The 22,922-nt window shown below is 44.5% G+C and overlaps 1 protein-coding gene across 1 annotated transcript in view; it reads left to right on the top strand.

Moving 5' to 3' along the window:
• Positions 1-22,493, top strand: part of Asxl1 (ASXL transcriptional regulator 1) — a 70,827-nt gene extending 48,334 nt beyond the window's left edge. Inside the window, exons 5-13 of the mRNA XM_057780995.1 lie at positions 8,900-9,020; positions 9,096-9,193; positions 11,075-11,168; positions 11,588-11,740; positions 13,332-13,495; positions 13,588-13,684; positions 16,342-16,447; positions 17,148-17,787; positions 18,567-22,493. Of these exons, the coding sequence (XP_057636978.1) occupies positions 8,900-9,020; positions 9,096-9,193; positions 11,075-11,168; positions 11,588-11,740; positions 13,332-13,495; positions 13,588-13,684; positions 16,342-16,447; positions 17,148-17,787; positions 18,567-21,446 (4,353 nt within the window). The 3' untranslated portion in view covers positions 21,447-22,493. The remainder of the gene's footprint in view (positions 1-8,899; positions 9,021-9,095; positions 9,194-11,074; positions 11,169-11,587; positions 11,741-13,331; positions 13,496-13,587; positions 13,685-16,341; positions 16,448-17,147; positions 17,788-18,566) is intronic.
• Positions 22,494-22,922: the final 429 nt, after the last annotated feature.

The following is a 22,922-nucleotide window of genomic DNA, read 5'->3' as shown; positions in this document are numbered from 1 at the left end:
CCCCCCCTTGCTTTCTTTCAAATTCATGGCCTTCTTTTTTCTTGTGTGTGTGTGTGTGTGTGTATGTATTCCCAAATAAACAGATCTGCTCAGTCTGCATATATGTTTTCAGAGCTAACCATTTGGTAACCATTGAATGTGCTCTTTCTGGGGAAGACTGTTCCTTGGTGGCCTGATGTCATTTGTCTAGGGTTGAAACCTGCTGAGCTTTCCCTCTTCCTTTTAGCTAGTCTCTTAGTGTTGTGTTTGTTCAAGTCATGTTTGGGCTGTCAGGTCGATGAGACTTCATGCTGTAGCTTCTGACTTCTAAGAAGACACAGTCTTAACAGCGAACTCTCTCGCTGGCTCTTAGTGTAGCAGGAGTTCTAATAGGTCTTAATAATAAAAACCCTGAGTCAGATATTGGGGGAAATGCTGAGAGATCAGAGAGATGAAGGAGGAAAACCACCAAACACCTTACCTCTCAACTTCCCAGTGGAAAAAAGAGCCCTGTTTCCTCCTACCTTATCACTTCCTTGCTCCTCCCAACCATATTATTTCCTGTATGTCTGTACAGACCTCCAGCCCTCCATGGTTAGTTAGTGACTAGCTCTACCCTCTGATCTTCAGGCAGCATTTATTTGTACAAATAAGACATCACCACATTTCCCTTTTTGTCTAAAAATTTTAAAAGTTATAACTGATACAAGAGAAATTATAGGGGGCTAGAGAGATGGCTCAGAGGTTAAGAGCATTGCCTGCTCTTCCAAAGGTCCTGAGTTCAATTCCCAGCAACCCCATGGTGGCTCACAACCATCTATAATGAGGTCTGGTGCCCTCTTCTGGCCTGCAGGCATACACACAGAATATTGTATAGATAATAAATAAATAAATATTTTTTAAAAAAGAGAAATTATACAATAAGTACAGTAACTGTATACAATATATACAGGCAATAAACACACCAACAATGTTTAGCTCATTAACAGTTGACAGATTCAGAGAAAATATTCCATATCTGTCCTATATTGATGAGTCCAAAAGTTGTACCTAATTCACTTCCTATTCTAACTTTCATTACCAAAACTATCTGTTAATGTCTCTCAACCTTATATACTTTAACATTTTCTTAGTGAATTTCTTTTTTGAATCAGAGACTCTAGAAGTCAATAATACTATCTGAGTAAGCAAGAAGTGCAAGCAAGCAACTTCCAAAAAAATGTGAGAAATGACAAACAGGGCTGGAGAGATGGCTCAGAGGTTAAGAGAACTGACTGCTGTTCCGGAGGTCCTGAGTTCAATTCCCAGCAACCACATGGTGGCTCACACCCATCTATCAATGAGATCTGGTGCCCAGAACACTAATACATGATAGATAGATAGATAGATAGATAGATAGATAGATAGATAGATAGATAGATAGATAGATAGATAGATAGATATGACAATAGCATATCTAACAGACTTTTCTGTGAAGTAGGATATTCTGAAGGGCTCTCCTACTTTCTCTTGGCAAAGTTCTTTTGTGTCCTGCTTGTCTAGTTTGTACTTCATACTGTCAGCAGTTGAGACAAGAGCACTTTCTTACCCAGTGGCTCACCTTTGCCACAAAGAAAATAAACTGCATGTGGAGTTACTTTAATGCCCCTCATCTTCTCTGAAATAGATTGGTGCTGCCAGGTGCAGACATATGTCTCATTGTCATAAAAAAGAAAAGAACCTATGTTATTAAAACATTTTAAATGCCATATTCTATAGATCTCTGAAGTGTTTGGTTTAAAAGTAGTTTCAATAATCTACCTTTTAATCTTATTTTTATATCTTCCCTTATTTCTTTTCAGAGTAGATTCAGTATCTACCCTTATAGCTTATCATACCTATATCCCCCCCGCCTCCTTTGCTTCTTGTTTTTTTTTTTTTTTTCAAAACAAGAACTCTGAATCTAATCTCTTTGTTCAACTTTTCTTCCTGACTATAACCAATAACAACTTGTAACCACCACCCCCCTAAACAATGACATATCCATAACCCATTGAACAACCAAAAACCACCTGTCCTACCTCTTGGGAAGTGGGTGTCGTATTCTTAAATATACTTCCTCCTGTCTAGGGGCAATGACATTTTTAGGGGACCCGGAAAAGAAGAAAAATTTGGGTTGTCAAGTCCTGGGAGAGGTAGCTGTATCATTTGTTGTCCAGTCCATTCTACGTAATGGGAAAGAACAGGGCTTGACTCAAGTTCTGACTAGAGTAGTCTATAAGGCTGGATCATCTCAGCTAGCCACCTCGAAATGTCTGGAGCAGTTTGTAGTCCAAAACCGATCTTTAGATTGGTGTTTTTCAGTTTAGATATGTTAATATTGTCCTGGTGGAATCGTCGTTGTGGGGCCCCATTCTCCTTTTGGAGACTTCAGATGTCGCTGTTAGGCGTGGTTTTGGTTCACTGCAGAAAACTTAAACATTTTAAATGTCATGTGCAGCAGATCTCAGAGAGGTTAAGGAAAAGCTTCAGAAACTTAGAACCAAAGGATTATGAGATTAGTGGCAATAAAATTGTTCTTTAATTTTGTTTTTCTTCTGTCCCATATCAGGTAGCTCTTCTGACATGAGACAGAGATTATGAATTTTACTCTAAGAAGCATGCTTGGGTTTAGAGAAGGAGAGAGCCACACTCCAACTCCAAAGCTGGCTTTAATTTTTAATTGGAGTTGGACTACAAAAAGACCATTTGCATTACAGCAGAAACAAACATTTGGGAATAATTATGAAATTTTATCCTGTTGGAAATGTGATAATACCCATAGACCAATTTATTCTTTTTTCTTGGGACTTTCTTTTGGATGGTTTGTCCTGTTTCTTCAGTGACCTTCAGATTCATTAGTTGGATGCCTTTATTCTCCTGAAAAAACAAAAACAAAAACCCTTCCCGAATCCTAATTTTGGGGAGCTTCCCCTTTGGCAAGTTGTATCTGATCAAATGAAAAGCATTTGTTAGTTTTGAAGTTAGTTTAGCTTGAAGGGCCATATTGTTTGGTTAACTTGGTCTTCTAATCAAGGGGTGTTTCTTGTTCAAATCTAATCTCTTACCAATTTTGATGGTATCCATAGCTTTTCTTCCGTGAAAACAAAAGCAAAATAATTTCCCCAGTGTAAAACATGTCCTGGTTTCCATTCTGAGATCAACACATCTTTAAAGTATACTGGCTGATTTAATTCCATAGTTTGTCTTACTATCTAGTGTCTCTCTGCAGCTGTTGTTCCTTTCTCATTAGCATTTAGTAAATTCAAAGTTATTAAAGCATTATACAATCTATTTCTGGGGGTATTTATCTTTCTTTTCTGTCTGTTTGACATATCCCTGAGAGTTCGGTAATGATCTTTCTCTAACTGCCTGCCCTGTAGTATTTATTGTGTGGTATACCTGTAATATGCCTTAAATTATAATAAGCAAAAAACTTTAACTTTCTTAGAGACATATTCTGGAGCATTCTGTTTTTATTTGTACAGATATACCCATGATTGGCCCTAACAGTTAGAAAATGTGATTACCAAATTAACCTTTTTCAAACTCAAAGCAGTTGCCTATTTAAAACCTGATTAGGTAATATAAAATATTTTAGTTTTCCAAATTTTACAAAGTGGAACATATCCATCTGCCAGATTTCATTCCTTTGAATACCCTTTTAGTTACTTCCTGCAGGTAATGGTGTTTGGTTATATAAAGAACAAGTAGGACATTACCTTATAATTTCCTTGGCTTTTTTGCTACATGATGGAAAAGTCTTTTTTTAAACTTTTGCTATTGACATGATATTTTTTATGAAATTCTGAGACCTTCAGCACATTTCCAATTGATAATTGATCAATTTCTGCATTAGCTTGTGCTAGAGAACCTGGCATACCAATATGGGGTCAGATATGTGTTATGTATATGGAGTGATTCCTCTTCCTGATTATTTCTTGTAACTTAATAAATAATAAAGTCAATTTTGTATCATCTGGTAATAAATTCAGTGGTTTCAATATGCAAAGCAACTGCTTATGCATATTGCAAATCAGTAACTATGTTGAGGTTCCTTAAAATCCATTAGTACCTTGAGAATAGCCCACTGGGACCGACCCCCTCAGGTAAGTGGCAGAGCCAGCTCTCCCACACTCCTGGTAAGGGCCATCTATCCAAAAGTGCCAAGGGTGGGGTGGGGCTCTACATTTGCAATGTCCAGCTAGGGGCAGGGCTAGTGAGGGGTGGGGCCAGCTCAGCGTGGCCCTCAGATTTAAACAGGCATAGCTCCTATAATACCTCTGGCAGCACGGACCATGGGCATCATCACACCCTAGGTACCTCAGGATTACAGACCCAGACATGCCCTGGGCAGAAGCTTAGACCCGGGTATTACCATGGCCCTGGAGGCAGCAAGGCGGCCCTCAGACACCAACATGCACTCTGGTGGCTGTCCAGACCCCAGGCATCCACACAGCCCTTTTTGGTAATAGGAGCCAAGGATATCAATTCAGAGCCTGGCTGCTGCTGGGTCACGGACTCAGACATGGCCCTAGGCAGCAGCCTGTGTCTGGACGACACTATGGCCCAATGTGGCAGTGACAAGGTCCTCAGATACCAACATGCCACAGGATGCAACCTAGACATGTGACATCACAGGCCTTGGAACCTGATTGTTTTAGGATCACAGATTCTGGTTGTGGTAGGACCTTGGACACAGATGTCTTCACCGGTCATCTGGGTTCAGATGTCGCCATGGCCCCAAGTGGAAGCACAGGCCTCTCGGATTGGCACAGTCCCAGGCGGTGGCCCAGACCCCAGCATTGGCACAGCTTCGACATTATCAGTAGCTACAATATCAACACAGACCCTGGCCAAGACAGCACTGTGGCTCCAGGTTGGTGTGGCCTCAGTGGCAGCATGGCCCTCCAGTGGCAGCAGGACCACAGGTTATGGCCTAGACCCCCAGGTATCCATGTGACGTTTGGTGGCACCATGGACCACTGGCATCACTACCCTGGTTGTGGTAGGGCTATGGACCTAGACATGATCCTCAGCAGCAGCCCAGGCTTTGATGTCACCAGGGCATAAACCATGCAGTTTGGCATGGCCCCAGGTGGCAGCCCAGTCCCCTGGTATTGTCATGGCCTTCAGTGGTATCAGGAACCACAGACATCAATACAGACCCTGGCTACAGTAGGGCCATGGGCCCAGACATGGCATCTATGGTAGTGCAGACATTCAGTTCTATATGACCCTGGCTGCAGCATGACCCTCAGACACCAAAATGGCGACAGGTGGCAGCCCAGACCCCAGGCATCCCCATGGCCTTGGTGGCAACATGGTTCATGAACATCAGTACAAATCCCGGCTGCAGTAGGACCGACATCACACTGGGTTCAGGTGGCAAGCAGGCACCAACATCAGCCCATCCTTCACTGCTCTTGCTTCTTCAGAACTGATCTTAACACAGCACACTCCATTTCACCTCCCCTTCTCTCCTAGTTCACCACATACTTGCTCATCATAATGGTACCCACCCTGAGGGCACTGGGCCAGCCTGTCGATGCCTTCAGGCAGCCTGGACCTTGAGGACCCAGGCTGGCCCCTCAAGTATTTCTCCTACCTGAGCTGCTTCTGGTTTCTTTTCTTTAGGAGAATATTTATGAATGAGGGGTCTCAAACAATTACCTTCGGCTATACTGAGACTCATTGTTATTAGTGTGATCTTGAACTCCTGGTCCTTCCGCCTCCATCTCCCAAGTGTTCAGATTGTAGGGATTCACGGATGTTAGGCAAGCATTCTTACAAACTGAGTTATATTCCCAGCTTATGATGCTTGGTTTTTTTTTTTTTTTTTTGGTTTTTTCGAGACAGGGTTTCTCTGTAGCTTTGGAGCCTTTCCTGGAACTCTGTTTGTAGACCAGGCTGGCCTCGAACTTACAGAGATCCGCCTGCCTCTGCCTTCCGAGTGCTGGGATTAAAGGCGTGCGCCACCACCGCCCGGCATGATGCTTGATTTTTGCATGTGATCTTGACCCTCACAGTATGATTGGTTCTCTTCAGTAGACCCGAGTCTTTTGAATCCTCAGTGTGGATAGATGTACACTGTTGTGAAAAATGAATTGTGCTTGTCTCTTCTAATCTTGTTTCTCCTTTTTTATGCACTGGTTAGGAACTGAAGTGTACTGTTGAAGGGTCTTTAATTTCTTAGAGATTAATTCCTTGTAGTAAGCAACCTTGAATTAGCCTTCTGAGAGTACTTGCTTTCTGCTGAACAAAGGTTTATCAGATTCATGAACAAAGGAAATCCTTCCTAAGATTTTCATTTTCTTAAATATGTCCAGGTGCCCACAGAGGCCACAGGTGTCAAGGAGAATCAGACGTTTGATGTGCTGAGAGTTGAACTTAGTTAGGTCTCCGGAAGAACAGTGTGCATGCTCTTGACTGCTGCACAATCTCCCCAGACCTTGCTTATCTTTTTTTAAATATTTCACTTGTGGGGGCTGGAGAGATGCTCAGCGGTTAAGGGCATTGCCTGCTCTTCCAAAGGTCTTGAGTTCAATTCCCGGCAACCACATGGTGGCTCACAACCATCTGTAATGAGGTCTGGTGCCCTCTTCTGACCTACAGGCATACACGCAGACAGAATATTGTATACATAATAAATAAATTTAAAAAAATTTCACTTGTGGAAGCATATTTTATGGTTATTGCTGATGGTTCTTTTTTTTCAGTTGGTTATTTACTACAGTTATTTATTGGCAGGATCTCATTGCCTGACTTGGAGTTGGCTGTGTAACCCAGACAGGCTTTGAACCTTCAATCTTTCTACCTTAGTTGATGCTTAAACATTTTTAGCATCTATGGAGCCTGATCAAAGGCTTGTATTGCTAAACATGATGAGTTTGATCCCAGAACCTACACGTGGAAGGAGAGAGCTGACCCTGAAAGTTGTCCTTAACCCCACATATATGTGCCCCCACCAATAAATTAAAACATAATAGAGAATTTGTATAAAATAATATTTAGATAAATAATAAGTGAGGGCAAAAAAACTGCATTGGAGATGTTTGTGGTATTCTTTAACAAGCTCTCTACAAAGTTGATCTTCTAAATAGTTCTAAATAGGAAGACAGGGTATAACTAATGAGGGCATTAAAAAACATAGTGCCCAATAAGGCTGGGGTGTTGGCCAGCGGTGGAGTGCTGCTTGCCGAACATTCTTGAGATCTGGGTTCCATCTGCAGCAGTTGGGAGGTTGGTACAAACATCTTTAGTTTACATGAAGTATTGCCCTGTCCATAATATGGCAACACCAACTCTTTGTGATGGCGGGGGGGGGGGGGGTTTGAAGCTCATACAGTGAGTACTGTTGGGAGTGTTTAGGTTGGCCAGTGAACTTTTTTTTTTAATTAATATTTATTATATATACAATATTCTTTCTGTGTGTATGCCTGAACGCCAGAAGAGGGCACCAGACCTCATTACAGATGGTTGTGAGCCACCATGTGGTTGCTGGGAATTGAACTCAAGACCTTTGGAAGAGCAGGCAATGCTCTTAACCGCTGAGCCATCTCTCCAGGGCCCCCCCCCCTTTTTTTTAAGATTAAAAAAAAAAGAAACATTCTGGGCCTAGAAATACGGCTCAATGGTTAAGAGCACTGGCTTCTCTTCTAGAGGTCCTGAGTTCAATTCCCAGCAACCACATGGCGGCTCACAACAGTAGGTGATTGTAGACCCATGCCACCTCATGCCCTCTTTGGTATGCAGATGTACATGCAGATAGACATAAATAAAATGCATAGTTTTTTTTTGGGGGGGGGTTGAGACAGGATTTCTCTGTGTAGCTTTTGGAGCCTGTCCTGAAACTAGCTCTATAGACCAGGCCTGCCTCGATCTCACAGAGATCCGAGTGCTGGGATTAAAGGCATGCACCACCACCGCCTGGCTCATAAACTTTTAAAAATAGCATTTTGTTAGTACTATGAGAATTTCATGTTTTGATCATATTCACACACAAACCTTCCTCCTAACTCCTATTGAGCTTTTTTATAATATGAACCTATGTTAATAGTCTCCACAGTGTCAGTTCCTCCACAGCGGTTCCACATCAGTCTTCTCGCTGCCTCTAGCTTCACTTCTTGTATACACAGTTCTCTATATCCCTACTGAAATCTAGGTATTGATTTTGACGTATTTACTCTTCCCAGTATCTAGAACTTCCCTATGTTTCTTTGGCCCACCCATCTGCCTGTAGCTGGCTTCTTTAAAACTCAGCTTAAGAGCCTACTTGTGAGATGGCTCAGTGGCTTGCCGTTCTTGCCATTTGAGTTTGATGACCTAAGTTCAATCCCCAGCACCCATGTAAAAGTCTAAGGAGGGAACCAGTTCCACAAAGCTGTCCTCTGACCTCCATGTGCACACTAGTAGCTCTTCCCACCCCATAATAAATTATTTAGACAGCTTTAAAAAACAGTTTAGACAACTTAAGCTATGTCCTTGAAGCTTTGACCAAACCTTGGCCCCTCTTCTCGGCCTGTGTATCTCAGATGACCCATTGTCTGAACTCCCACAGGATCCAGCTGGGTTGGCAATGATACTGATCTAAGCCTGTGGAGAAACGTCTAGGGTTTTCTGGCCTTTTCCCTCTGTATCCTGTAATGATTGCAAATCCTGGGAGACATCAGAGGAAATAAGCCTGTGAATCTCTTAGCTTCTTGAAAACAGAATCAGAGCCCAGACTATCAGAAACAAGCTGAATTCAGTGAACACACAGTGGTTGAAAGGTCAAGGACCCCAAAAACTCTTATGTAATAAGAGTTTTCTTGGATTTGAGGCTCAAAAAAATGTATTTAGGAATGTGCGATGTGCTTGTGGATTTGAAAGGTTTTGTTCACCTGAGTTTTAACTTTAACAGAAGGATGCTGTGCAGTGGTCTAGAAATGTAGCTGCAGTGGATGGAGAAGAACCAGAGGACTCGGCTGATGTGGAAAGCTGTGGGTCTAATGAAACCAGCACTGTGAGTGGTGAAAATGATGGTAAGTGCTGGAGCAAGAGACGGGAGGAGACCAGGTGGTTCCTACGGACTAAACTGTTGTTTCCTTGTCTTCCAGTATCTCTGGACGAAACATCGTCAAATGCATCCTGTTCTACAGAGTCTCAGAGCCGTCCCCTTTCCAATCCCAGGGACAGCCACAGGGCTTCCTCACAGGTAATGGGGCATATTGGTGACAGGATAAGAGAGTGGGTTGGTGAGAACAGACACATAACAGGGTTCTTTCATCTTCAGCAGATGTCAGAACATATGGTTGAAGAGACAGGAAAATTGGTTATTATAGCATTTTACTTCATTTTGTAACAGAGTCTTACTGTGTAGTTCTGGCTAGCCTTGAATTGGCTATGTAGACCAGGCTGGTCTTAAATTCAGAGCAATCTGCTTGCCTCTGCCCTCCCAGTGCTGGGATTAAAGATAGGTACTACCATATACCACTCCTGGTAACATTTTTAGAAGTAGGCTGTAGGGAACTGCATATTAGGCCTGAGAGTAGTATCTAGGTAATTATGTTGATGGTGGTGGTGTTATTTTGGGTTTTCAATACAGAGTTTCTCTGTGTAGCCCTGGCTGTCCTGGAACTCACTCTGTAGACCAGGTTGGCCTCAAATTCAGAGATCCACCTCCCTCTGCCTCCTGAGTATTAGAATTAAAGGGGTGCACTACCACCGCCGTGCTGTAATTATGTTTTTCCTTCCTCCTTTTTTGTTTTCCTCAGCTCTCATATAGCTCAGACTAGTCTTACTTGCTACATAGTGAATGATGGCCTTGAACTCCTGATCCTCCTGTCTGTCTCCTAGGTACTCCTAAGGGCTTTGATTACAGATATGTGCCACCATAGTTACCTCATCCTGCTCGTACTTATACTGTGTTTGTAAATGTCCAGGAACATGTTACAGTGCATTGAGAGTATGAGAACATGAACTTCAGAGGCAGCGGTTTGAAAGAGGACCCTAGCCAGGCAGTGGTGGCACACGTCTTTAATCCCGGGCAGTAGAGACAGGTGGATTCTGTGAGTTTGAGACCAGCCAGGGATACAGAGTGAATTCCAGGACAGGCTCCAAAGCTACACAAAAATTCTCTCTTGGGGGGTGGGGGAAGGGCTAGAAGATGACCCTGCCAATTTACTTTTCTTCTGCAGTACTGGGGATTGACTTCTGGGCTTTGTGCAAGCTAGGTAAACACTCTACCACTGAGCTCTGTTCTCAGCCCCCTATTATTTCCAGTTGTGGCAAGTTCCTTATCTATAGAATGGGAACAATGGTATATGATTCTTTTTCTTTTTTTTTTTTTTTTTTTCCTGTAAATCAGCTGAGGAATGTGCTTGGTGCATTGATATTGGCTTATACCTCTATTAATGTTGCCTGGGAGATTTGTGTGCATATGAACTCCTTTTTTTAAAGATTTATTTCTTTTTATTTTATGCATCTGAATGTTTTGCTTGAGTGTGTTTATTATATATATATATATATATATATATATGGTCTGGAGTAGGACCTGAAAAGGAATCGTATACATTGGAACTGGGACTTGGAGATGCTTGCTAGCTGCCATGTGGGTACAGGGAATCAAACCCTGATACTCTGGAAGAGAAGGCAGTGTTCTTAACTGCTAAGCCATTTCCCCAGACCCTACTATAAAGCTTAAAGCCAGGTGGTGGCGGTGCACACCTTTAGTCCCAGCACTTGGGAGACAGCGGCAGATGGATCTCTGTGAGTTCGAGGCAAACCTGGTCTATAAAAGCATTCCAGGACAGCTAGGGCTGTCTCCAAAAAAAAGAAAAAAAAGGTGTGTTTCTCACTTACCAGTTTGTGGAAATTAAAGGACGACTTTGGAGAGTCAGTTCTCTTCTTCCCCTGTTGGATTTTGGGATAGAACAAAGACCATCAGGTTTGTGCAGCAAGTGCCTTTAGCTGTTGGGCCCATATCACTAACCCTTCACATGAATTCAAAAGTGAATGAGTAGCACAAAGCCAAAGAGTGCTGTAGTGGCACTGTGGGTGACTCCTTTCTTCTTTTAAATCCCTCCTGGGAACACAGGCAAACAAACAAAAGAAAAAGACAGGGGTCATGCTGCCTCGTGTTGTCCTGACTCCTCTGAAGGTAAACGGGGCCCACGTGGAATCTGCATCAGGTATGTGTGGCCTTAATAGTTGTGGTACTTTTTCCTAGGGTTCTGGAGACCAGGCTGGGTCAGCAGCTTTTGACTTAGCAGTATGATAGCAGTAGAGTTGTTGAGTCCATGAAAACCCAGGAAGGCAGTGTATTTATTATTGTGGTGAGGGCTTTGTGTTGGGTTCTTCCATACACCCTCCTCTCACCTCCAGGGTCAGCTCTGAACATCTGATGATGACTTTGCCAGTGCTTTGTAATTTGGCATGAAAGCTGTGTTTTGGTGTTCTTTAGTGATACTTTAATGCCATGCCATGAGGTAGTAGTCTCTGCTAGCCTAGGGCTGGGAGCCAGAGCATATCAGGGAGAGTTGGGAGAACTAAGCTTGTCTGATAGGTATAGTTTGTGATGCTTTTGACCAGTGGGATGCTGTGCCCTCAGGGTTCTCCAGCCGCCATGCCGATGGTGAGAGTGGCAGCCCATCTAGCAGCAGTAGCAGCTCTCTGGCCTTGGGCAACGCTGCTATTCGAGGTCAGGCTGAGGCCACCCGGGATCCTGCCCCACTCCTGAGAGGCTTCCGGAAGCCAGCTACAGGTGAGTGGGTTGGCATATGTTTCTCTGCTCTTTTTTTTTAATATTTATTTATTTATTTATTTATTTATTTATTTATTTATTTATTTATTATGTATACAATATTCTGTATGTATGTATGCCTGCTGGCCAGAAGAGGGCACCAGACCTCATTACAGATGGTTGTGAGCCACCATGTGGTTGCTGGGAATTGAACTCAGGACCTTTGGAAGAGCAGGCAATGCCCCCTGCAGGCCTGAATGTAAAAAGATGCTATCATTTTCTCCCGTTTCTCTTTCACTTTAATATTACTTCTTGGGTGACCCGCTGTTTTTTGTTTGGTGTTTTTCCTTATATTTTGATAATTTCATGTGAGTAAACTCCTGTAGGCATAAATAGTCACATAGCTTCTTGTCCGTCCCTGTGCTGTCTGGCCCATACCTGCTTCATAAGTGTTTGAATTGTTCTCTTCATGAAGGATCCCCATGTCCATTTTTGCAGGGTGTGTAGCATCCTTCTTTGCTTATACTCGACATCCAGACAGACGCTGTATTATTTTAGCCTAGGCAGTGTCTTGAGTGGGAGCGTGTGTTGAATTTGGAGCATGCAAACAAACTCAGTATGGCTATCTGTAAGGCAAGTATGCCGTTTGCTATTTCAGGATTGGTTTTAAGAAACCCACCCTGTGCCGGATGGTGGTGGCAGACACCTTTAATCCCAGCACTCGGAGGCAGAGGCAGGCAGATCTCTATGAGTTTGAGGCCAGCCTGGTCTTCAGAACTACTTCCAGGACAGGCACCAAAGCTACACAGAGAAACCCTGTCTCCGGGGTGAAAAAAATGGATGGATGGATGGATGGATGGATGAAAGGGAGGAAGGAAGAAGAAAGGAAGGAAGGAAGAAAGAAATAAAGAAAGACCAACCCACCCTGCTATAGTCATTTTGTATTTGGGCTGTATAAAATCATTGTAAGAAGAATAGCTATGGATTCTGAAAGTTAGAATGTGTCATTCCTAAGTGGAAATGAGCCTTTACTCTCTTGATGCACTTGCATTTTAGCAGCAGTACGTAATCCAAGATCTCCAGGTCTCTTATATAGTGATTTTTTTTTTTTTTCAAATAAAAATAGCGTTTACAAGCCGGGCGGTGGTGGCGCACGCCTTTAATCCCAGCACTCGGGAGGCAGAGGCAGGCGGATCTCTGTGAGTTCGAGACCAGCCTGGTCTACAAGAGCTAGTTCCAGGACAGGCTCCAAAACCACAGAGAAACCCTGTCTCGAAAAACCAAAAAAAAAAAAAAAAAAAAAATAGCGTTTACATACTTCAAAGAAGTATGACTCTTCACTTGGCTTTTAATAACCCTTAGTACATGTCTGCCTGTAGAACATACCTCGTTCACAAAGCCTTCTTTGTAGGTGTTTCTGTAGTATTCTGACTAGATTTGCTTCTCCAGTTTGACTTTGTGGAGCTTGTTCTCCAACCCCTATCTGCTTTTCTTGGGAAAAGTGTCTTCCTCAGGCTTTGATCCTGGAGGAGGCAAGCCTGAGTAGTCTCAGGATTTTGATTTTATTTTTTGTTTAAGCTGAAAATCTATACTCTTACTTCCAAAACTGCAGGTCAGATGAAGCGCAACAGAGGGGAAGAGGTAGATTTTGAGACACCTGGATCCATTCTTGTCAATACCAACCTCCGTGCTCTGATAAACTCTCGGACCTTCCATGCCCTGCCATCGCACTTCCAGCAGCAACTCCTCTTCCTTCTGCCTGAAGTAGACAGACAGGTGCCAGCGCACGGGTCTTCTTGGTCTCTGTCTAGGCGGGCTCCTGTTCTCTGCAGTTGCTTACTATTTTCATTTTGTCCCTTGCCCCCTAGGTGGGGACAGATGGCCTGTTGCGCCTCAGCAGCAGTGCACTCAATAATGAGTTTTTCACCCATGCAGCTCAGAGCTGGCGGGAGCGCCTTGCTGATGGTGAGTAGACTCCATCACATGTGGCTTCAGATGCCTGGTGTGTGTGGGATTTTGTAGCTCTGAGGTTAAGAATGTTGCCTGCCACCGGATGGTGACAGTGAACGCCTTGAGTCCTAGCATTTGGGAGGCAGAGGCAAGCAGATCTCTCAGTTCTAGGATAGGCAGGGCTACACAGGAAAACCTGTCTCAAAAAAAAAAAAAAAAAATGCTATTCCAACCCAGTTTCAATTCCCAGCACCTACATGAAAACTCAGTATTGTCTATTACTCTATTTCTTAGATCTTATGTCCTCTTCTGGCCTCCTCCTGAGATACAAGGCATGTACACGGTACGCGGATTTACATGTAGACAGAACAGCCATACATATTAAGCTAAACAACAACGTAAACACTATTCTTAGGCTTTTGCCTAAGATCCAAGTGCTAATTTCTACTACTCTTTTTTTCTCAAAGATTATTAATGTAAGGCAGGCTTTACTCACAGTACTAATAAATATGGTGTTATTAATAGGATACACTGCTCTAAAAACAGATATTAGGGATATCCTTTCTACATGTTCTTTTTATCATTAATACTATATATATGTATACCTTCTGGTAAATGGCATTATGTAGATGTGTGGAAGAAAGCACTCCAAGGCGACATACTCAATGCCACCATGCTCTCCTTTTGTCATAGTCACTTAGAGTAAATGTTAGCTTCTCTAAATTTAGTTTTCTATAGTAGCTTCATGATAAATGTGGGGGAGAGGATCCCAAAATTACCCCTAGGTTTTATTATTGAGAGTTTATGTGCAGAACTGGCATTTATTACAGCAAAATAACATAAAGTAAAATCAGCAACGAGAGAAGGCACATGGGTAAGATGCCAGGCATAGGTTTCTGAAGTCCTTTCTGTGGAGTCAGACAGGACAAATGAATATCTCAGTGTGAAAATGTCTACCAGGGAAGTTTGTTAAAGGCTTGGTACCAGGATTTTTTTCTTTTAATGTATGTATGTTTGTGTATGTGGATATGTGCGCATGAGTCCAGGTGCCTGCAGAGGCCAGAGGTGTTAGACCCCAGAGCTGGAGTGACTGGAGTTGGAACCATCTAATAGGAATTCTCAGAACCAAACTCTCAACCACTAAGCCCTGGCACCCAGAATTTTATTGGGGTAATTCTGTTGGTAACCATTGCTAGTCCTAAAAGGAAACCGTGCACTCATTTTTCACCATCTTCTTTATCAAGAGCTATTAATATAAGACATTGAGTCCTAAAAAGAAAGCAGGTGTCATTAGCATGGATAGCTCTGTTCGCATTAAGAGCAGCACAATTCATCAGTTAGGGTACTGAGAGTACTTAAAATCCAGGTTCCCAGATGCCACCAGATGGGCAGACTCAGAGTCAAGTAAGTATTCAGGTCTGCAGTGGTAACTTTTTCTATATAAGAAGAAAGAATGGAGCCAGATGGTGGTGGCGCATACCTTTAATCCCAGTACTTGGGAGGCAGAGGCAAACAGATCTCTGTGAGTTTGAGGCCAGCCTGGTCTAAGAGCTAGCTCCAGGACAGGATCCAAAGCTACAGAGAAACCCTGTCTCGAAAAAAAACAAAATAAATAAATAAATGAAGCAAGAATGGTTCTTTTGGGCTCAGAGGTTAAGAGCACTGGCTGCTCTTCCAGAGGTTCTGAGTTCAGTTCCCAGCAACCACATACATGGTGGCTCACAACCATCTATAGTGAGATGTGGTGCCCTCTTTTGTGGTGTGCAGGCAGAACACTCCACACATAATGAGAGAGAGATTTTCTCATTTGTTTATGTTTTGATCAGTGTCATGCTGTGAGAGGGCCACTGATAGATACAGGAGTTATGTTCCTTTTAAAGCTGCCTGGTAGGAGCTGGAGGAGGTGGGACCACTGATAAGGTACTTACCATGTAAGCATGGAGACCTGATTTTGGAGACCTGATTTTTGATTCCAGAACCAAAAAAAAAAAAAAAAAAAAATCTGTGTGGTAGCCTCTTGCCGCTCAGTGACAGTCATCAATCCAGCACTGGGCAGGTGGAGATGTGCTTGCTAACCAAATAGCCTAACCTAAGTGGTTAATCCCAGGCCAATGGAAAACCTTATTTCAAACAAAATACCCTGTATTTGGGTAGAGATGACTCTGCAGTTAAGAATACACCCTGCTTTTCTGAGACCGCATTTGGTTTCGAGCACCCATGTTCGATGTAGGGGCTCTTATAGCCTCTCCAAGCCTCAGTAGGCATCTACATGCACACATGGCACACACTCAGAGACATAGGAGTAGAAAGAAAGCTTTAAAACAGAGAAACCAACTTTGATACCTGCCAAGATTTTTCCTTTGCTCTCCACGTGTTTGCATGGGCACATAGGTAGGTATACTTGTGCACGTGCACGACACAAAAAACAAAATGTGGGACAGTCAACGTCACTTCCTTATCTAGGATCTCTCAGAGTCTGTACCCCCAAGACAGGCAGGGAAATTCTAGTTTCTCTTTTAAGAAAGTAAATTTCCAATTCACCAGCAATAATAATCACAGGGAGAAAAACAAAAACAAAATGTTTGTTTTAGAACCAGAAGACGTGGATTTCTGTAGGACAGATATGTTAGTGTCCAGAATTTACTAACTGGAAGTCATTTTTTTCTCTTTAGGTGAATTTACTCACGAGATGCAAGTCAGGATAAGGCAGGAAATGGAAAAGGAGAAAAAGGTGGAACAGTGGAAGGAAAAGTTCTTTGAAGACTACTATGGACAAAAGTAAGGCACTGAGTACTATGAGTTCTGGTCTGGGCATTTCGCGGGGACAGAGACAGTTGGCGTCCATATCTGCAGCTTCTGTAGGCATAGATTCAACAAACTAGTTGAGATTGTGTAAGGGGAAACTGCGACTTTTGAGAGTATGCATTTATCAGCACAGCTTAACAACTGCTATGTCAACAGTGAAACTGGGTCTGCAGATGATTAGGAGATGTAGGTACTCGAGGCTGAGATGGGCTTAACCCAAGTCAAGTGATCAAGGCAAGCCTGGACAATATAAAGTGAGCTCATTTTTTTAAAACCTATGATGGGAAGACAGAGTGGTTGTCTGGCATGTGGGAGGCCATGGATTGGATTCTTAGCATCACAAAACAAAAAAATAAAGTATCCAGGAGCACACAAGTAGGTTATATTACAAACATGCCATTTTATCTAAGGGACTTAGACATTCTTGGATTTTGGCATCTGCAGGATGTCCTGGATACTAAGGAATGAAGGTAGTATTTACAAAAAAGCATGGAGGTGACTGTGGCTTGACTCATTTTTTTTTAATGCTATCCACGATGAAGTTCTGGGATTAGTGCTGTGTGCCATGCAAATTTCTTTCATTCTAGCTAAGTTATCTGAGGTACATATTGTTCATAGAAACAAAGATATGCACTTTTTAGCCTATAATTGATGGTGTGAGTTTGATTTGCAGATTGGGTTTGACCAAAGAAGAATCACTGCAGCAAAAAGTGGGCCAGGAGGAGGCCAAAACCAAGAGTGGATTGTGTGTCCCAAGAGAATCAGCACGGCCGCAGCGTGGGCAGCGTGGGCCCACCACGCGGCAACGGGATGGGCACTTTAAGAAACGTTCTCGGCCTGATCTCCGAACCAGATCCAGAAGGAATCTGTACAAAAAACAGGAGCCAGAACAAGCAGGGGTTGCTAAGGATGCAAATTCTGCACCAGATGTCTTACTCTCCAAAGATGGGGATTCTAAGACTGACTCAGAAGGGATGAGCAGTCCCCCTGGACCGGATGTGTCCTCCGCAGCATCCAGACAGGAGGGTCCTAAGTGTCCCAGTGAACCTGTGACTTCCCGGATCCAAGCAGAAACAGACAGTTTGGCATGTACCTCTACATCTCCAGACAGAATCCCTAGCTTACCTCAGGACACTGTGGCTCAAGAGACAAAGGATCAGAAGAGGAAATCCTTTGAGCTGTCAGCCTCCACGTCCTTTCCCGAAAAGAAGCCCCGGCTTGAAGATCGTCAGTCCTTTCGTAACACAATTGAAAGTGTTCACACCGAAAAGCCACAGCCCACTAAAGAGGAGCCCAAAGTCCCGCCCATCCGGGTAAGAGAATTTGGTACCTAGAGTCCCAAGTGCCAGATTTCTTTTGAGGGTCATGAGATTGTGAAGCTTTTTGTCAGGGGCAGGGAGAAGGGCAAGAGCAGAGGCCCTCAGGCCCTGGCATGAATTACACGGGGTACGGAACTTTCTGTGAGAAAGCTCTCCGTGACCGACTTAGGACGATGCATTTTTTTTCACCTTGATTAAAATTATCTTGAGGTCCAAATCCTCTGAAGTTTTTACTGTTTTATTAAGTGTCACGAGGTCTAATTAGAAATTAAATTTGAAAAGTGTGTTTGCTGGCTCACCCATACAATCCTAGCGCTTGGAAAGTAAGTGAAAGTAGGAGGATTGCTACCAGTTCAAAGCCAGCTTGGGTTAACAGTGTAAAACTTTGTATCAGTGAGTAAAGGAGCTTGCTGCCAAAACTGATGACCTAGATTTGGGACTCATGGCAGAAGGAGAAAACTAACTCTACAAGTTGTCCACTGACCTCCACATGTGGTTGTGGCATGTATACTGCGTATGCACAATTAATAAATGAAACAAATTTCGAAGGAGGGAAAAAGATGGGGAGATTTTAATGCAGCATAAATAGCTCTTTAGTAGAGCCTGCTCAGAATGAAGTGGTGTCATGGGTTGCCATTTGACTATGATTATTTTAATTTTTAGGAAACTGAGTTTTCTAGGCCATGACCTCTAAGATAACTTATGTTCCACTTTTGCTATGTACTTCCTAGTTCAGGCCACCCTGTTAAAACTGCTATTTATGCTTCTTGCAGATTCAACTTTCACGTATCAAACCACCCTGGGTGGCTAAAGGTCGGCCCACTTACCAGATATGCCCCCGGATCGTCCCCATCACGGAGTCCTCCTGCCGGGGTTGGACTGGTACCAGGACCCTTGCAGACATTAAAGCCCGTGCTTTGCAGGCCCGAGGGGCGAGAGGCCACCACTGCCATCGAGAGGCGGCCACCGCTGCCATCGGAGGGGGGGGTGGCCCGGGTGGAGGTAGCAGTGGGGCCATCGATGAGGGAGGTGGCAGAGGCGGCGGCAGTGGTGATGGTGGTGAGGCCTGTGACTACTCTGAGCCTAGGGGAGCCCCAAGCACCTCTGGAAAGGGTGCGCCAAATCTACAGCGAACACAACTACTGCCGCCTTGTCCTCTGAGTGAAGAGCACACTTCAGCTGAAGTTGCCATGCCCAGAGCCAGAGGAGAGAACTTGGCTTCTCTCAGAAAGGAGGAGTGCTGCCTGTTGCAGAGGGCCCCAGGTGTGCTTACAAGTGGGCTGGAAGATGCCTCCCAACCCCCTATTGCTCCCACTGGAGACCAGCCATGCCAAGCTTTGCCACCACTGTCCTCCCAGACTCCAGTGGCTGAGAAGCTATCAGAGCAGCCTAAGTTGCTTCTAGATGGTAGAACTGAGTGCAAGTCTGGTACCCCTTCCTTGGAGAGGGGTAGTGAGGATGAAGGATCCGCTGTCCCCTCAGTGAATCCTGTGCAGTCTCTGGTGGGAGATGTAGGAGGAGGAAAGGATCAGGCCTTTGATGATATTCCTAGTGTGGAAGAGCTTGTAAATGCGACACCTGCTTTTATATCTGAATTGTCATTGGCTAAGTACCTAGAGGATAAACATGCTGATGATGAATTAGGACTTGGTGACACAGGCCACCTCTTAAGGGAAAGTGATAGACAAGAATCTTTGAAAACTGAGGCTTTTGCATCTGGCAGTGCTGCCTCCTGGGTACCCATTCTGTCAAATTATGATGTAGTGAAAGACTCTGAGTCAGAATCCAGAGAAAATGCACCATTTCTGGAGCCCCGGGATGGAGAAGAGTGGAAAAGAACTGTTCCCCTCATTTCTGCCATGCCTGGGGAGTTGGCAGCCACAGAAAGTGTGCCCCACCCTGAGAGCTGCGCTTCACTCTGGACAGCACCTCCTCCGGGAACCATGGCCAGTGCTGGCAGTGACAGTGAACAAGCAGACCTCGAGAGGCTGGGGATGAACGGCGTCTCTGCAACTCCCAGTCCTCACAACGAGTCCACAGATACAGCCTCTGACTCGGAAGGCCACCTCACTGAGGACAGCAGTGAGGTTGATCCAAGTGAAACCACAGTGGCAAAGGGGTTGTTGGTGGGCAGGAATGAAAAGCAGGATGGGGACTCATCCGTCTCACTGTCCAAGGTGAGCAGTAGCCTAAGTGTGCTTAGAAGGACAGAAGGGATAGCAGCTTCTCAGAGCTGGGTGTCTAGAGTATGTGCAGTCCCACACAAGATCTCAGAGTCCCTGCTGCTGTCCAGTACTGAGTGCCAGCCCAGGTTCGTGTGCCCACCTAAGCCTGCTTCTTCAGTGGAGGTTACCAACCCTCTTGTGATGCACCTGCTGCATGGTAACTTGCCTCTGGAAAAGGTTCTTCCTCCAGGTCATAGAGGCAGCAAGCCAGAATCACCCCAGCTGCCACTTAGAGAGCAGAGCCAAGGTAGAGGCGCTGTACAGGGTACTGGGGAAGACAATCACCTAGTTGCCAGAAGCAGTCCTGGTTCTGCACCGGCTTGGAAGGAGTCTCTTCTGGCCCAGTGCTATGCAGGTCTTGGAAGGGCAAAGGCCTCCCAGGCTCCTGGAATGCCCCAGAAGATTGCCAAAATGGTTCCAAATTTAGACTCCCAGCATCCAGTGGCAGAACTGACACCCTCCTCTGGCAACCTGGAAGAAATAGATTCCAAAGATCATTTCTCTTCTTTCCGTTGTGAAGAACAGAAAGAAGCCCATTCCCAGTCCCAAGGCAGTGATCCTGGTACTGCCCCAGGCCAGTGTCCAGGGAATCACACTACCTCCGAAGTGCCATGTTTCTCCTCTGCAAATGTGAGCCTCTCCTTTGGTCCTGAGCAGACAGATAGGACCGTGGGTGATCAGAACAATGCTGGTGGTCAAGAGAAGAAACTATTTGGTCCTAGGAATACATTTCCCACCCTTCAGTGCCCCAGGTCTGAAGAGCAGACACCACTACCTGCTGAGGTCCCTCCAGTTTTTCCCAGTAGGAAGATAGAACCAAGCAAAAACTCAGTATCTGATGGCATACAGACTGCAAGGGAAGACTGGACGCCAAAGCCATCACCTGACTCTCCTGGTGGCATCAAGACTGAGCAGATATTCTCAAGGGGTCCCCTTAAAGCAGATGCAGAGAATAGAAAAGCTGCAGGGTATAGTCCTCTGGAACTAGTGGGTCACTTGCAAGGGATGCCTTTTGTTGTAGACCTGCCTTTCTGGAAATTACCCAGAGAGCCAGGGAAAGGGCTAAGTCAGCCCCTGGAGCCTTCTTCCATCCCCTCCCAACTCAACATCAAGCAGGCTTTGTATGGGAAGTTTTCTAAACTCCAGCTGAGTCCCACCAGCTTTAATTACTCCTCCAGCTCTGCCGCCTTTCCCAAAGGCCTTGCTGGCAGTGTGGTGCAGCTGAGCCACAAAGCCAGCTTTGGTGCAGGCCACACTGCATCACTCTCCCTGCAAATGTTCACTGACAGCAGTGCAGTGGAAAGCATATCTCTCCAGTGTGCATGCAGCCTGAAAGCCATGATCATGTGCCAAGGCTGTGGAGCATTCTGCCATGATGACTGCATTGGACCCTCAAAGCTCTGTGTATTGTGCCTTGTGGTGAGATAATAAATTATGGCCATTGGAAACATTGTACACTTAGTGTGTGTATTTTAATAATGGTTGATCTTAAAAAATCTGTATACAGAATATCCTTGCTATAAAGAACTATCTCTAGGCAAGATAAATCTTGCCTTCCCCTAAAATTTATAGTGCTTGAGCACTCTGTCACTTGACACCCTTCTAGTCTTGCTGGGAGGGTTTTCAAGGGGCTGGGTGGACTTATGGTTGCCCACAACCAGCCAGTCAGCCTAACCCTCTTGGAGTCAGGCAGTATAGTGTGGCAGGGCAACCTGTCTGACACCCAGATGGACTTAAAATTGAAGCAGGAAGGTTGGGTTCTCCATGGATGGAACTCACCTACCTGAACTGAGCAGGAATGTCAGTCTTCCACTGCCCCTCCCTGCCATCTTCTGCTACTTTGCTTGGGGAATTGATGGTTGCAGAAGCCACACAGGGTTAAAGTAACTTCCGCCATTGCCCACCAGGGGATCAAACACCTGCTGATCTTGATGTCATATTTCTGTCATTTGCCAGTTGATGGAGCCAAGTTGACCTTTGGTTCTGGTGCTTTACCCAGTTTGGAACTTTTATCTGTCTGTAACCCATGGATCCACAGATTCTTTTGGAAGCTTGAATAGCCCTTCTTGAACAATGGGGTATGGAAATAGGGCTGTCTGCTATGGAAATGCTATCTGTAGACCTCGAGAGTCAACTGTACAGATGTTTGCAGGGGACTCCTGCTTACCACCCACCCCGTCACATTTGACCGTGGGAGTGGACACCCATGCGCCTGTGTATGTGAAAGTCATTTTACATTTCCAAGCAGTCTTGTTTCTTATTTTTATATTTTTAACTCTTCTTGGATGTATAAAGTGAACTTTTTGGCTTCTGTAAGTATGCTCTATGCACCTCTAATGTTTTACCTTGTATTTATATGTTGTACACAGTACCGGCCAATTCTGTAAATGGATGTATTGTACAGAGAACATGACCATCTCTTCCTTATTTTACGTCTTCAGCACCCTTGATTAAAATGGTGTTTACTTCTGTGCACCAATTGTCAGAGCCACTGAGTGCTGTGCTGTCTGATGTGAGAAGGAAGTTACTGACTTGTGACCTATGGTTGGCCTTGTGCCTTGTCACCTGTCACCAGGGAATCTTCCACAGCCTCCAGCGCCACAGACAGCTGCTCACATACCACTGAGCAGACATGTCTTGTTCCTTGTATCTATTCTCTTCCAGCCTTGAGTGGCTGCTCCGCTGCCATATATGACAAATCACCATCACCAGTGTTCAGTGCTTCTGGATTCATGGGTGAGTTCCTTGGGCGGCCCCCAGACAGGCCTTTTGGATCTGGCTCCAAGGTCATCACCTGTCAAAGCAATATTGAGGATCGCTAGGCTCATTTTGACTTACTTTTGACAGTAGATTTCAGGGGAACAAAGCCATGCCTGCTGCCTGCCTCTCTCCTAACACGTTTCC

The sequence above is a fragment of the Chionomys nivalis genome, chromosome 9 (assembly GCF_950005125.1).
Source record: "Chionomys nivalis chromosome 9, mChiNiv1.1, whole genome shotgun sequence".
In the NCBI taxonomy this organism is placed as follows: domain Eukaryota; kingdom Metazoa; phylum Chordata; class Mammalia; order Rodentia; family Cricetidae; genus Chionomys; species Chionomys nivalis.
This window is presented reverse-complemented; position numbering and strand designations above follow the sequence as displayed.